The 15,550-nt window shown below is 39.8% G+C and overlaps 2 protein-coding genes across 2 annotated transcripts in view; one reads left to right on the top strand and one right to left on the bottom strand.

Moving 5' to 3' along the window:
* CPN1 (carboxypeptidase N subunit 1) overlaps positions 1-7,831 on the bottom strand; it is a 34,818-nt gene extending 26,987 nt beyond the window's left edge. Inside the window, exon 1 of the mRNA XM_061194436.1 lies at positions 7,612-7,831. Coding sequence (XP_061050419.1) covers positions 7,612-7,831 — 220 coding nt within the window. The remainder of the gene's footprint in view (positions 1-7,611) is intronic.
* Positions 7,832-11,380: 3,549 nt separating this feature from the next.
* On the top strand, positions 11,381-12,949 carry LOC133094021 (male-specific lethal 3 homolog). Its single transcript, XM_061194423.1, has one exon. It carries the CDS (start codon positions 11,381-11,383, stop codon positions 12,947-12,949), a length of 1,569 nt encoding a protein of 522 aa, XP_061050406.1.
* Positions 12,950-15,550: the final 2,601 nt, after the last annotated feature.

Raw genomic sequence — 15,550 nt, 5'->3', positions numbered from 1 at the left:
GGCAAAAATTGAAGACAAAGAAAAATTATTGAAAGCAGCAAGGGAAAAATGACAAAAAACATACAAGGGAACTCCCATAAGGTTAACAGCTGATTTCTCAGCAGAAACTCTACAAGTCAGAAGGGAGTGGCATGATATACTTAAAGTGATGAAAGGGAAGAAACTACAACCAAGATTACTCTACCCAGCAAGGATCTCATTTAGATTTGATGGAGAAATCAAAAGCTTTACAGACAAGCAAAAGCTAAGAGAATTCAGCACCACCAAACCAGCTCTACAACAAATGCTAAAGGAACTTCTCTAACTGGGAAAAACAAGAGAAGAAAAGGACCTACAAAAACAAACCCAAAACAATTAAGAAAATGGTAATAGGAACATACATATCGATAATTACCTTAAATGTGAATGGATTAAATGCTCCAACCAAAAGACACAGGCTTGCTGAATGGATACAAAAACAAGACCCATATATATGCTGTCTACAAGAGACCCACTTCAGACCTAGGGACACATACAGACTGAAAGTGAGGGGATGGAAAAAGATATTCCACGCAAATGGAAATCAAAAGAAAGATGGAGTAGCTATACTCACATCAGATAAAATAGACTTTAAAATAAAGAATGTTACAAGAGACAAGGAAGGACACTACATAATAATCAAGGGATCAATCCAAGAAGAAGATGTAACAATTATAAATATATATGCACCCAACATAGGAGCATCTCAATACATAAGGCAACTGCTAACAGCTCTAAAAGAGGAAATCGACAGTAACACAATAATAGTGGGGGACTTTAACACCTCACTTACACCAATGGACAGATCATTCAGACAGAAAATTAATAGGAAACAGAAGCTTTAAACGACACAATAGACCAGATAGATTTAATTGATATTTATAGGACATTCCACCCAAAAACAGCAGATTACACTTTCCTCTCAAGTGCACATGGAACATTCTCCAGGATAGATCACATCTTGGGTCACAAATCAAGCCTCAGTAAATTTAAGAAAACTGAAATCATATCAAGCATCTTTTCTGACCACAACGCTATGAGATTAGAAATGAATTACAGGAAAAAAACATAAAAAACACTAACACATGGAGGCTAAACAATACATTACTAAATAACCAAGAGATCACTGAAGAAATCAAAGAGGAAATCAAAAAATACCTAGAGACAAATGACAATGAAAACACGATGATCCAAAACCTATGGGATGCAGCAAAAGCAGTTCTAAGAGGGAAGTTTATAGCTATACAAGCCTACCTAAAGAAACAAGAAAAATCTCAAGTAAACAATCTAACCTTACACCTAAAGAAACTAGAGAAAGAAGAACAAACAAAACCCAAAGTTAGTAGAAGGAAAGAATTCATAAAGATCAGAGCAGAAATAAATGAAATAGAAGCAAAGAAAACAATAGCAAAGATCAATAAAACTAAAAGCTGGTTCTTTGAGAAGATAAACAAAATTGATAAACCATTAGCTAGACTCATCAAGAAAAAGAGGGAGAGGACTCAAATCAATACAATTAGAAATGAAAACGGAGAAGTTACAACAGACACCGCAGAAATACAAAGCCTCCTAAGAGACTACTACAAGCAACTCTATGCCAATAAAATGGACAACCTGGAAGAAATGGATAAATTCTTAGAAAGGTATAACCTTCCAAGACTGAACCAGGAAGAAACAGAAAATATGAACAGACCAATCACAAGTAATGAAATTGAAACTGTGATTAAAAATCTTCCAAAAAACAAAAGTCCAGGATCAGATGGCTTCACAGGTGAATTCTAGCAAACATTTAGAGAAGAGCTAACACCCATCCTTCTCAAACTTTTCCAAAAAATTGCAGAGGAAGGAACACTCCCAAACTCATTCTATAAGGCCACCATCACCCTGATACCAAAACCAGACAAAGATACTCCAAAAAAAGAAAATTACAGGGCTTCCCTGGTGGCACAGTGGTTGAGAATCTTCCTGCCAATGCAGGGGACACAGGTTCGAGCCCTGGTCTGGGAAGATCCCACATGCCACGGAGCAACTAGGCCCATGAGCCACAATTACTGAGCCTGCGCGTCTGGAGCCTGTGCTCCGCAACAAGAGAGGCCGCGATAATGAGAGGCCCATGCAGCGCGAAGAAGAGTGGTCCCCACTTGCCACAACTAGACAAAACCCCTCGCACAGAAACGAAGACCCAACACAGCCATAAATAAATTAATAAAATAAATAAATAAATAAATAAATAAAAAAGAAAATTACAGACCAATATCACTGATGAATATAGATGCAAAAATCCTCAACTAAATACTAGCAAACAGAATCCAACAACACATTAAAAGGATCATACACCACGATCAAGTGGGATTTATCCCAGGGATGCAAGGATTCTTCAATATATGCAAATCAATCAATGTGATACACCATATTAACAAATTGAAGAATAAAAACCATATGATCATCTCAATAGATGCAGAAAAAGCTTTTGACAAAATTCAACACCCATTTATGATAAAAACTCTCCAGAAAGTGGGCATAGAGGGAACCTACCTCCACATAATAAAGGCCATATACGACAAACCCACAGCAAACATCATTCTCAATGGTGAAAAACTGAAAGCATTTCCTCTAAGATCAGGAATGAGACAAGGATGTCCACTCTCACCGCTATTATTCAACATAGTTTTGGAAGTCCTAGCCACGGCAATCAGAGAAGAAAAAGAAATAAAAGGAATACAAATTGGAAAAGAAGAAGTAAAACTGTCACTGTTTGCAGATGACATGACACTATACATAGAGAATCCTAAAGAGGCCACCAGAAAACTACTAGAGCTAATCAATGAATTTGGTAAAGTTGCAGGATATAAAATTAATGCACAGAAATCTTTTGCATTCCTATACACTAATGATGAAAAATCTGAAAGAGAAATTATGGAAACACTCCCATTTACCATTGCACCAAAAAGAATAAAATACCTAGGAATAAACCTACCTATGGAGACAAAAGACCTGTATGCAGAAAACTATAAGACACTGATGAAAGAAATTAAAGATGATACCAACAGGTGGAGAGATACACCATGTTCTTGGATTGGAAGAATCAATATTGTGAAAATGACTATACTACCCAAAGCAATCTACAGATTCAATGCAGTCCCTATCAAATTACCAATGGCATTTTTTACGGAACTAGAACAAATCATCTTAAAATTTGTATGGAGACGCAAAAGACCCCGAATAGCCAAAGCAGTCTTGAGGGAAAAAAATGGAGCTGGAGGAATCAGACTCCCTGACTTCAGACTATACTACAAAGCTACAGTAATCAAGACAATATGGTACTGGCACAAAAACAGAAATACAGATCAATGGAACAAGATAGAAAGCCCAGAGATAAACCCACGCACCTATGGTCAACTAATCTATGACAAAGGAGGCAAAGATATACAATGGAGAAAAGACAGTCTCTTCAATAAGTGGTGCTGGGAAAACTGGACAGCTACATGTAAAAGAATGAAATTAGAACACTCCCTAACACCATACACAAAAAGCAACTCAAAATGGATTAGAGACCTAAATGTAAGACCGGACACTATAAAACTCTTAGAGAAAAACATAGGAAGAACACTCTTTGACATAAATCACAGCAAGATCTTTTTTGATCCACCTCCTAGAGTAATGGAAATAAAAACAAAAATAAACAAATGGGACCTAATGAAACTTCAAAGCTTTTGCACAGCAAAGGAAACCATAAACAAGACAAAAAGACAGCCCTCAGAATGGGAGAAAATATTTGCAAACGAATCAACGGACAAAGCATTAATCTCCAAAATATATAAACAGCTCATTCAGCTCAATATTAAAGAAACAAACAACCCAATCCAAAAATGGGCAGAAGACCTAAATAGACATTTCCCCAAAGAGGACATACAGATGGCCAAGAAGCACATGAAAACCTGCTCAGCATCACTAATTATTAGAGAAATGCAAATCAAAACTACAATGAGGTATCACCTCACACCAGTTAGAATGGGCATCATCAGAAAATCTACAAACAACAAATGCTGGAGAGGGTGTGGAGAAAAGGGAACCCTCTTGCACTGCTGGTAGGAATGTAAATTGATACAGTCACTATGGAGAACAGTATGGAGGTTCCTTAAAAAACTAAAAATAGATTTACCATATGATCCAGCAATCCCACTACTGGGCGTATACCCAGAGAAAACCATAATTCAAAAAGACACATGCACCCCAATGTTCATTGCAGCACTATTTACAATAGCCAGGTCATGGAAGCAACCTAAATGCCCATCGACAGACGAATGGATAAAGAAGATGTGGTACATATATACAATGGAATATTACTCAGCCATAAAAAGGAATGAAATTGAGTCATTTGTTGAGACGTGGATGGATCTAGAGACTGTCATACAGAGTGAAGTAAGTCAGAAAGAGAAAAACAAATATCGTATATTAACGCATGTATGTGGAACCTAGAAAAATGGTACAGATGAACCGGTTTGCAGGGCAGAAGTTGAGACACAGACATAGAGAACAGACATATGGACACCAAGGGGGGAAAACTGCGGTGGGGTGGGGATGGTGGTGTGCTGAATTGGGCGATTGGGATTGACATGTATACACTGATGTGTATAAAACTGATGACTAATAAGAACCTGCAGTATAAAAAAACAAACAAACAAAACAATTAATACTAAAGTTTCATTGGGTTATTTGTATGGAAATATGTTAATATAAATGTTTCAGACATTACATGAAATTTCTAAAAATCTTATATGTTCTGGTATAATGTTATAAGTCATAATTCTAGTTATTACTTTAAAATGTATATCTCAGAAATAACTAAATTTCCTTGTCAATTGCATTATTAGGAACTTTCATCAAATCTTTAACCGTGGTCATTTCTAAGTCTTTTGTCCTTTACAGACAGTTCTGGGTGTACTCTGATGCTTTTGCAAAAATGTTCCTATAAAAGGGTTTCATCTTCAAGGAATTCATGGAAAAGACTCTGACAAGTACGGGTTTCTGGTAACTGACTGTACTGCTGAACTGAATGAAAAAGCATTTTCAGAACTCTAATGAAAAACTGATGAACTCATAAAAGTGCTAACAAAAGATCAAGATGAAAAAAAAATTAATTACATGGGACTGAGTGAACTGATGAGGATGATTATAATTTTTGTGACTTTCTGTTTGAATTAAAAAAAAAAATCCCACAAGGACTCAGAGGCAAAGAATATACAAATCAATTTTCACTGCAAAGTAAAGGAGCTGTTACAATGGAGGATTACTGGACTGAATGTCAATATTATGACATAGTATGAGTGTGTTTCGTGTTTGGTAATTGCAATCATTGTTGCTTTTGTTGTGGTCATCCATTTACAATGCTTGGTGTCAGTCTATTTATCTCTTGTAAAAATAAAATACAGTGTGTGTGTGTGAAAAAATAAAAAAAAAACAAACAACAAAAAAACAGGTAGCTGGCCCTCAAGGCTCTAGTTTGCTGACCCTTGTTCTGAGTGATCTTTTAAAATTTTTAGTCAGATCATGTCACTCCTCTGCTTAAAACCCTCCAACGGCTTCTCACTTCACTCAGAGCAAAAGCCAAAATTTTTGCAGAGGCCTGTAAGGCCCCACGTGATCTCCTCCTGCCCGGTATCCCCGACAGCTCTGCTCTGACCTTGCTTTCCTGTGGTTCACTCTCCTGGAGCCACAGGGGCCTCCACGCTGTTCCTCACACATGCCAAGCATGCTCCGGCTCTTCCCCCTGTGCAGTGTTTTCCTTCCCAGTATCAGTATGGCACCTCAATCACGTACTCAAAAATCACCTCGAAGGAGAAGCTTTTCCTAAAAGGCAACACCCCCTCCCCCACTCAACCCACAATTGTCCACAACTCCCTATCTCTCCTTCCTGGTTTCTTTTTCTCAATAGCACTTATTTTCATCTGGTATAATATATATTTATTTAGTTACCTATTTATTGCCAGTCTTACCTCTCTAGAATTAAGGCCCTGAGGGCAGAGTCTTTGTTTTATTCTCTGTGCTATATTCAGAGTCTACCAAAGTGCTTACATTGAGTAGATCATCAGGAATGCTTGTGGAATAATTAAGGAATGAATGGATGTACCGTTGATAGGGCATCAGAGAAAAGAGGGATCAGTGAGGTACAATAGTATGAAAAGCTTCAAGAAAGGCACTGAATGCTAGAAAGTAGACAGGGCACCAAGAAAGGGGCATGGAGTGAGGGGCTAAGCCTACAATGTCCATTAGCACCCACAAGCTTCCACAATGAACACACGACCTGAGTAAAAGCAGGGTGTTTGCTCTGCAAGTGCATTTTCAAAGCAAGGCCCTTATCGTCACCTAATCACGCAGCCTTCCTTGAGCCAGCCTCCCATCCCCCTCTCCCCCCTCCCCCGAACTGGCCACTTAAGAGTTTGAAGCTGTCATGGACAGAATCCACTGGGTATGAGGTTGCCACTGAAGGTTTTTAAGCAAGGGAGGGAGAGGATTATATCAGTATTTGGGCATCTAGCATCTGTGTCCTAAATGAAAGAGTGGTGGCCGTTAGGTGTTAGGAGAACGGTCAGGAGCCTGGTGCAATCATTTAGGCAGGCTGTGATGGAATTTGGGCTAGGGGGAAGGGTGAGGAAGTGGAGAGGAAAAGAGACTTGAGGTTGACAGTTTGAAGGAGGAACTGACGTACTTGAATGTCACAATTGCTGTAAGTAAAGCAGTAAAGTAGAAACAACTTAAATGCCCATCAATAAATGAACTGTTAAATACAAACTTGCAACCATGGAATATTATGCAGCCAAAAATGATAATGTAGATCTACATTTACAGACATGCTACTCATCAAAGACTATGAAATGAGAAAAGCAGATATAGTATGATTCCATTTTTATTAAAAAAAATGACGTGTATGTAAGGGGAGGTGGCTTAAACATGCATAGAAGAAAGTCTGGAAGGAGATACGTCAATATGTTAACGATGGTCATCTGTGAGTGGTGCGATTATGGGTGAGGTTTTTTCCTTATCTAATTTCTACTTTAATCCAAACATGGATGGCTTTTATAATAGAAACAAACTAACAACAAATAATGCAATGAATAAGATGAATACCCCAAACCTCAAACTCTCTCCAGGATCCCATACTCTGAGTACACCGTCATTCCCCTAAGAGCTATCCCTAAACTCTGGCAGAACTAGAAGGGCTAATTGTTTCTCCAGAGGCATTGGATACGGAAAGGCAGAATAGTAACAGCAAGGAAGAAAGAAGGGTAATGGGAGGGAAGGCGGGGGGATGGGAAGGGAGCAGGGAAGAAGACTCACCTTTTACCATTAAGGTCTTGAGCAAACAGAACCCAAAAAGGAGGAACAGACTGGAGCCTGAAATGGGGTTGCAGCTCCCCAGAGGCAGGGCCAGTTTGTAGGCTAAGCAAGGAAATACTTAGCCCAGGCTGAGGAAGTGGTGATACTTTATGGGTGGAGGGGTCCAGGGACCTCCCCAGAAACCACCCCAATTACTGGATTTATAAGGGAAGGGTCCTGCCCACACACACTTTAAGACACATGCTCAGGGCTTACAGGGCTCGTGGATTCCAGGGTAGTCGCTGAATTCCAGCACGTAGAGGTGTCTCCCCTTCACACTGCGCCCAATGCTGTAAACCCGCGTGACATGGGGGCATTCATTGTGCACCTTGTACAGCGTCCGCACGAGGTCATCATAGCGGTGGTGGCGAAAGGTTACCGGGGCAACCAACTTGAAGAGAAGGAGCTGGAGGAAAATTGAGACCAGGTCTGACATCTTGCTGGGCTTTTTCAGAGACTCACTAAAATGGGCCCAGCTTCTCCCAGTAACCAGTCAAAATCCAAGGGCCAAGAACCAGCTTTTCCTAGTTTCCCACCAGTAAACACCAGTGTGACAGTGCCTGGGAAGAAAGTTCAGAACTGTCCCTCCAAAGCCAGAAGTTATTTATGTAGCTCTGGAATAGGCACTCATCTCCCCTCCCCCATTTCTCTGCCTCTCCTAATCCATGAAAACCTTTTGAAAGGTTTTTGCACTTCTTCAGATTGGGTAGTTTCACTGATTCTGGTTTACTGATTAACTGGACTGTAAACAGGCTTCAATAAATAGCTGCTTATAACCCTTTGATTCCCGGAGAATTTTGAGAAGCTTGGCCTGTCCTTGTTCCCTATATTACAATATAGGAAAGGGTATTAAAATAGAACACTCTGTCCTTTTGATCCATTCTACATCCTATCCTTCCGAAGCACAGCTCTGTTTTGTCCCTTTTCTCCTCAAAAATCTTTCAACAGATACCATTGAGAAAATGAAAAGGTGAGCCCCAGGTTGGGAGAAAACAGTTGTCAATCATGTATCTGACAATATATCCAGAATAAATCAAGAACTCTTACAACCCAGTAATAAAACAAATAACCCAATTTAAAAGTGGGGAAAAGATTTGAATAGACATTTTATTCAACTAAAGTAGATATATGAATGACTAATGAGCACATTAAAGATGTTCAACACTATTGGTCATTAAGGAAATGCAACTTAAAACGACAATGAGATATCACATCACATCCACTAGAATGGCTATAATCAAAAAGACACAATAACAAGTGTTGTCGAGAATAGGGAGAAACTAGAACCCTCATATATTGCCGATGGGAATATAAATGGTGCAGCCACTTTGGAAAACAGTTTTGCAGTTTCTTAGAAGTTTAAATATATACTTACTATACAATCCAGCAATTTCCTAGGTATCTACCCAAGAGAAATGAAAACACATATCCACACAAAAACTAGTATGTAAATGTTCATAGCAGTATTATCCACAATAGAAAAGTAGAAACAATCTAAATATCCATTAACTAATGAATGGATAAACAAAATATGGCATATCCATGCGATGGAATATCATTTGACAATGGAAAGGAGCGAAGTACTGATACATTGTACAAGATGGATGAATCTTAAAAATATTATGCTCAGTGAAAGAAGACACAAAAGATCACATATTACATGATCCAATTCATAGGAGATGTTTAGAAAACACAAACATATAGAGACAGAAAGTAAACTAGAGGTTGGCTAGCGCTAGGAGTGAAAATGCAGAGTGACTACAAATGGGCACAAGATTTCTTCTTAGGGTGATAGAAGTGTTCTAAAATTAGATTGTGGTAACTGTACAACTCTGTAAATACACTAAAATTCATTGAATTGTAAACGGGAAGCAGATGAATTTTATGGTATACAAATTATATGTCAATAAAGGTGCTTTTAAAAAATAAATAAAAATAATTAAGTACAGCCACCCAAAAGTTAACTATAAATTTACCATACAACACAACAATTCCACTCCTGGGTACCCACCCAAGAGAACAAAGACTTGTACACAAGAATATTCATAGCGGCATTATTTGTAGTAGCCAAAAAGTGGAAACTACCCAAGTGTCCACCAACTGATGGATAAATAAAATGTGGTATATCCATACAATTGAACATTATTCAGCAATAAAAAGGAATAAAATACGAATACATGCTACAACATGGATGGACTTCAAAAACGCCATGCTAACTGAAAGGAGCCAACACAGAAAACCCTCTTATTGTATGATTCCATTTATATGAAATGTCCTGCAAAAGTAAACTTACAGAGACAGAAAGTAAAATAGTGACTTAGTAGGGCTGGGAGTGGGGAAGGAGATTCACTGTAAATGGGCATGAGGGATCTTGTTGGAGTGATGAACATGTTCTAAAACTGGGTGATGGTGACGGTTGCATAACTTGGTAAATTTACTAGAAATCATTTAATTGCACACTTAAAATGGATGAATTTTATGGTATGTAAATTATACTTCAATAAAGTTTTTTTTTTTTTAAACAAAGTTTCAGTGGAATTTCATGCACTAGAGTGTAAAATCCAAATGCTTCTGCCTGGTTTTCAAGTCACTCCTACCAGGTCCAATTGTGACCTCACCCCAGTGCAGCCCCACTGCAGTGCCTACTGTCTTCTGAGCATGCCCTCATCACCTGCTTTCCTGCTTTTGCTTATGTTCTTTCCCCAGGTAGCTTAACTCAGCTCCAAACCCTGGGTCTTCCTCATGTCCCCTTGCAATTGCTGTTACCATCAGTCTTTGTATCTCCAATCTTATGACTTTGCCTGTTATGCACTTATCCACTGTGCTAGGTGTTAGGTGTTAGGATAGAGGGCAGCCCTGCTGATGCATTGTTCCTGCCCCCCAGGATGATCGTCAGCCTCTAGCACACAGCCTGGCATGGGTGCACATTTGTTGAATGAATGAATAGACCTATTATTGACTTTTCCTCTTGCATCCTCCTGCACTTCAGCAAACTTTTCCAAGGAAATCTTATGCTTTTCTCACCTGTCAGTAAAGACAGCTATCAACTCTTGGTTATATCGGGTGAACAAACTATAGCCAGGCCAGTCTGGCCCACAGATGGTCTAGAGAGTTGGCCCAAGATCAGTACCAAATCAGCAGTACCACAGAGTAAAAACCACAGGATTTTGCACCCACTGCTAAAATCCCATAATTTTCTGATGAGATCCTGACACCCCAGGTGGTGAGGGCAGGCATCAAGAGAGAAAGCTGAAAGGACATCACTAATGCTGTTACACATTAAGCCCTTGATCTAGGACTGATGAAATAAAATTTATATTTTAAGGCAGGACAAGAAAAAATTAAACATAAAATTTTCTCTGTGTGTTTGTTTGGACCTCCTCCCTCCGTCCCTCATGTGCAGTGTGCATCCACATTACACATTAACCAGAGCTCCTCAAAGATGGGTCTGCTCTACAGTAAAGATCAATGTTTTTCCTAGCAATGTAACTTCTTAAAAGAATATTGTTCTTTCCCAGCTCTGTAGGGGGTCGTGGTGACTTGCTGCTCGCTTTCTACGTGCTTACGTGGACCATGTATCCTTGGTGAACTTTATGTAAAATATCAATATGCCATTTTGATGTACAATCCTTTGTCTCGAAAACGTATGTGACTGTGCCTTAGACTCCTAACAGGTGGAACGGTTCTCAGAGCTTTCTAAGAATATGCTTCCCGGAATGGGCATCATCAGAAAATCTACAAACAACAAATGCTGGAGAGGGTGTGGAGAAAAGGGAATCCTCTTGTACTGTTGGTGGGAATGTAAATTGATACAGCCACTATGGAGAACAGTATGCAGGTTCCTTAAATAACTAAAAATAGAACTACCATACGACCCAGCAATCCCACTACTGGGCATATACCCTGAGAAAACCATAATTCAAAAACACACATGCGGCACATGCTCCGCCCACCCCGGAGCCTCGCCCTCCGCCACGATGAGCAAATGAGCACCAGAGAGGGCGTGAAGTTTAAATTCCACTCAGGGGAGAAAGTGTTGTGCTTCGAGCCTGACCCCACCAAGGCACGAGTGCTGGACGATGCCAAGACTGTCGATGTTATTGTTGGTAAAGACGAAAAAGGCAGAAAGATCCCAGAATATCTGATCCATTTGAATGGGTGGAACAGAAGCTGGGATAGATGGGCAGCTGAAGATCATGTCCTTCGTGACACCGATGAAAATTGGAGATTACAGCGTAAGTTGGCAAGAAAAGCTGTAGCTCGCCTGAGAAGCACAGGAAGAAAGAGGAGGCGCTGCAGGTTGCCTGGTGTGGACTCTGTCTTAAAAAGCCTCCCTGCTGAAGAAAAAGATGAAAGTGTTGAAAACTTAATAAGCAGTTCCTCTGATGACAGTAGTGAAGAAAAGGATGAAGAAATAAGTGAAGAAAGTGATATTGAAGAAAAGACTGAAGTGAAGGAAGAACCAGAGCGGCACGCAAAAAAGGAAATGGAAGAAAGAACAATAGCTATAGAAATCCCTGAAGTTCTGAAGAAGAAGCTTGAGGACGATTGTTACTGTATCAACAGGAGGAAACGGTTAGTGAAACTTCCATGCCAGACCAACATCATAACTATTTTGGAATCGTACGTGAAGCATTTTGCTATCAATACAGCCTCTTCAGCCAATGAGAGGCCTCATCACCATCACGCTATGCCACACGCCAACATGAATGTGCATTATATCCCAGCAGAAAAGAACGTTGACCTTTGTAAGGAGATGGTGGATGGATTAAGAATAACCTATGATTACACTCTCCCATTGGTTTTGCTCTATCCACATGAACAAGTTCAGTATAAAAAGGTGACTTCGTCCAAATTTTTTCTTCCGATTAAGGAAAGTACCACAAACGCTAATAGGAACCAGGAGGAGCTCTCTCCAAGCCCACCTTTGTTGAATCCATCCACACCACAGTCCACAGAGAGTCAGCCAACCACAGGCGAACCAGCCACCCCCAAAAGGTGCAAAGCCGAGCCGGAAGCCTTGCAGTCTCTGAGGAGGTCCACACGCCACTCTGCCAATTGCGACAGGCTGTCTGAGAGCAGCGCCTCGCCTCAGCCCAAGTGCCGGCAGCAGGACACGTCTGCCAGCATGCCCAAGCTGTTCCTGCACCTGGAAAAGAAGACACCTGTTCATAGCAGATCATCCTCACCTGTTCCTCTGACCCCTAGCAAGGAAGGGAGTGCGGTGTTTGCTGGCTTTGAAGGCAGAGGAACTAATGAAATAAATGAGGTCCTCTCCTGGAAACTTGTACCCGACAGTTACCCCCCAGGTGACCAGCCACCTCCACCCGCTTACATTTACGGGGCGCAACACTTGCTGCAATTGTTTGTGAAACTTCCAGAAATCCTTGGAAAGATGTCCTTTTCTGAGAAGAATCTGAAGGCTTTACTGAAGCACTTTGATCTCTTTCTGAGGTTTTTAGCAGAATACCATGATGACTTTTTCCCAGAGTCTGCCTATGTTGCTGCCTGTGAGGTGTACTACAGCACGAAGAACCCCAGGGTGATTTATTAAGGTTTTGATGGTTCTGGAAGAACAGCTTCTCTATCTAGCTTTGGGTTCTCTGTCCTCAGTAAAGAACTAGGGAGTTGGTGGGCCTTCCTTACAGGCACAGTGAATGCGATACCCGTCTTGCGGGGGCTGTGGCGGGCCCATTTGTTTGAGCTGCTTACCTCCCGTAGTTATTTCTGTTAAGGATTACTTCCTAGGTGCCTGAACGGCCTCCAACATGTGACCCTTGCCATGGTACATGTCATCTGTGACGGCCGGAAAAGAGCAGCTGTGTTCACAGTGAAATGTTTACGAAAGTGTGTGTAGGTTGGGCTGTTTCAGTAGACGGAGTTACGTGTTAGCAATAACAACATTTTTTAGTTATTTGTTAGCATTAAACAAAATCATTTTGCAAGCCGTTTTCATTCTTGTGATGAGGCTGAGCAACAAAACATTAGTTTTGCTTGGAAACCGAAAAGTAGTCCCAGAATATTTTAGAGGGAGTTGATATTGATGGCAAAAGAAAATGTGCAGCTATACATTTGCTTGTTACAGTTCCTTTTCTATAAAACCTTATTTTTGGTGATCTAAATAAAGCATTGCCTGAATGTTTGAGATTTTATAGCTACACTTGGTTGTGTAATGTTATAGTTCCCTTTCTGTAAGATGTTATTTTTGGTGATTTCAAATAAATCATTGCCCATCTTGTTGGAAAGAACCAAGAGAGAGTTTTCAAAACAAAAAAGAAGACACATGCACCCCAATGTTCATTGCAGCACTATGTACGATAGCCAGGTCATGGAAGCAACCTAAATGCCCATTGACAGACGAATGAATAAAGAAGATGTGGTACATATATACAATGGAATATTGCTCAGCCATAAAAAGGAACGAAATTGGGTCATTTGTAGAGACGTGGATGGACCTAGAGACTGTCATACAGAGTGAAGTAAGTCAGAAAGAGAAAAACAAATATTGTATATTAACGCATATATGTGGAATATAGAAAAATGGTACAGATGAACCAGTTTGCAAGGCAGAAATAGAGACACAGATGTAGAAAACAAACATATGGACACCAAGGGGGGAAGGGGTGGGTGGTGGGATGAACTGGGAGATTGGGATTGACATACATACACTAATATGTATAAAATAGATAACTAATAAGAACCTGCTGTATAAAAAATAAATAAATAAAATAAAATTCAAAAATTCAAAAAAAAAAAAAAAGAGTATGCTTCCCAGGTTACAATATTCAGTTTGGCTTGAATAAGATTCCCCCTTTTTCCCCTCTTAACTTGATAATTAATTGAATTTTTGTCAACAGGACAATATCTACTGTCATTATTGAAGGCTTGGCTTAGTGGTCCCGAGATAGTCCCAAATTGTTCCTCTGCAGAAGAATTCCCATTTCTCTGGTAAATGTCTCTTTAGTTCTTATGGTGACCTCACTCATGCTAAACAGATGACACCCATTCTCTAGGAGAGGGATGTACCCTCCCTGCTTGTATGAACTTCGGGTTGTTGTAAACAGGGAATACCCTCTGTACATCAGGGCTGGGATTGACACTCCTTCCCTGGAATTTCACATAGAGTACCAGAGCATATGCCCTGAAGCCAGAGGGCATACAATGTCTCTCAAAGCAACTAGAAGTAGAAGGAACTTGAGTGTCAGGGGGATATAATATTTAAAAAAATTTTTTTTATAGCTTCATTGAGATGTAATTTACATATAACACTGTGTACATTTAAGGTATACAATGTGATGATTTAATACATGTACGCATTGCAAAATGATTACCACGTTAGGGTTAATTAACACCTCCATCACCTCATGTACTCGTGTGTGTGTGTGTGTGTGTGTGTGTGTGAGATGAGAACATTTACAATCTACTCTCTTAGCAACTTTCAAGTATATAATAAAGTCCTGTAAACTACAGTTACCATGCTGTACATTAGATTCCCAGAACTTATTTGTCTTACGGCTTGAAGTTTGTACCCTTTGCCCAACATCTCATTTCCTCTACTCCCCAGCCCCAGACAACTACCATTCTACTCTGTTTCTACGAGTATGGCTGTTTTAGATTCCACATATAAGGGAGATCATACAGTATTTGTCTTTTTCTATCTGGCTTATTTCACTTAGCATATGCAGAGATATACAATTTTAAATACAAGTTCAACTCCCTCTTAGGCCATTTGATCTTGGGCCAAATAATTAACTTCTATAACCTCAGTTTCCCTCCGTATAGGGTGGAGAAAAACCAGCTCCTTCCTCATGAGCTGTGTGACTCAAACAAGATAATATACATAAGGCCTTTTGCACAGTGCCTGGCACATAGTAAGGGCTTAATAAATATTATTAGCAGTATTAATAGTAGCAGCAGCATTAAGCATCTATCTACTCTGTGCTAGAGACCAGGCTAGGTGATGGAGATACAATTCATTCATTCAATACATATATTGAATATATCTAAAGGCTTTACTTGTATCATTATTTTTGATATAGAATAAAACCAACAAAGATCTTTGACCATGTGGTGCTTACATTCTAGTTAAGAGACAGATAACCAAGAGTGAAAAAAGCAGCTACTATCCTCAAAGATACAGACTAGTGAACAAGCA

Source organism: Eubalaena glacialis, chromosome 1 (assembly GCF_028564815.1).
Source record: "Eubalaena glacialis isolate mEubGla1 chromosome 1, mEubGla1.1.hap2.+ XY, whole genome shotgun sequence".
Lineage (NCBI taxonomy): Eukaryota > Metazoa > Chordata > Mammalia > Artiodactyla > Balaenidae > Eubalaena > Eubalaena glacialis.
Note: the sequence above shows the minus strand (reverse complement) of the source record. Positions and strands in the feature narration are given on the sequence as shown.

Coding starts and splice junctions, on each gene's coding strand:
- LOC133094021 (XM_061194423.1), top strand. CDS start 11,381: ATGAGCACCAGAGAGGGCGTGAAGTTTAAATTCCACTCAGGGGAGAAA.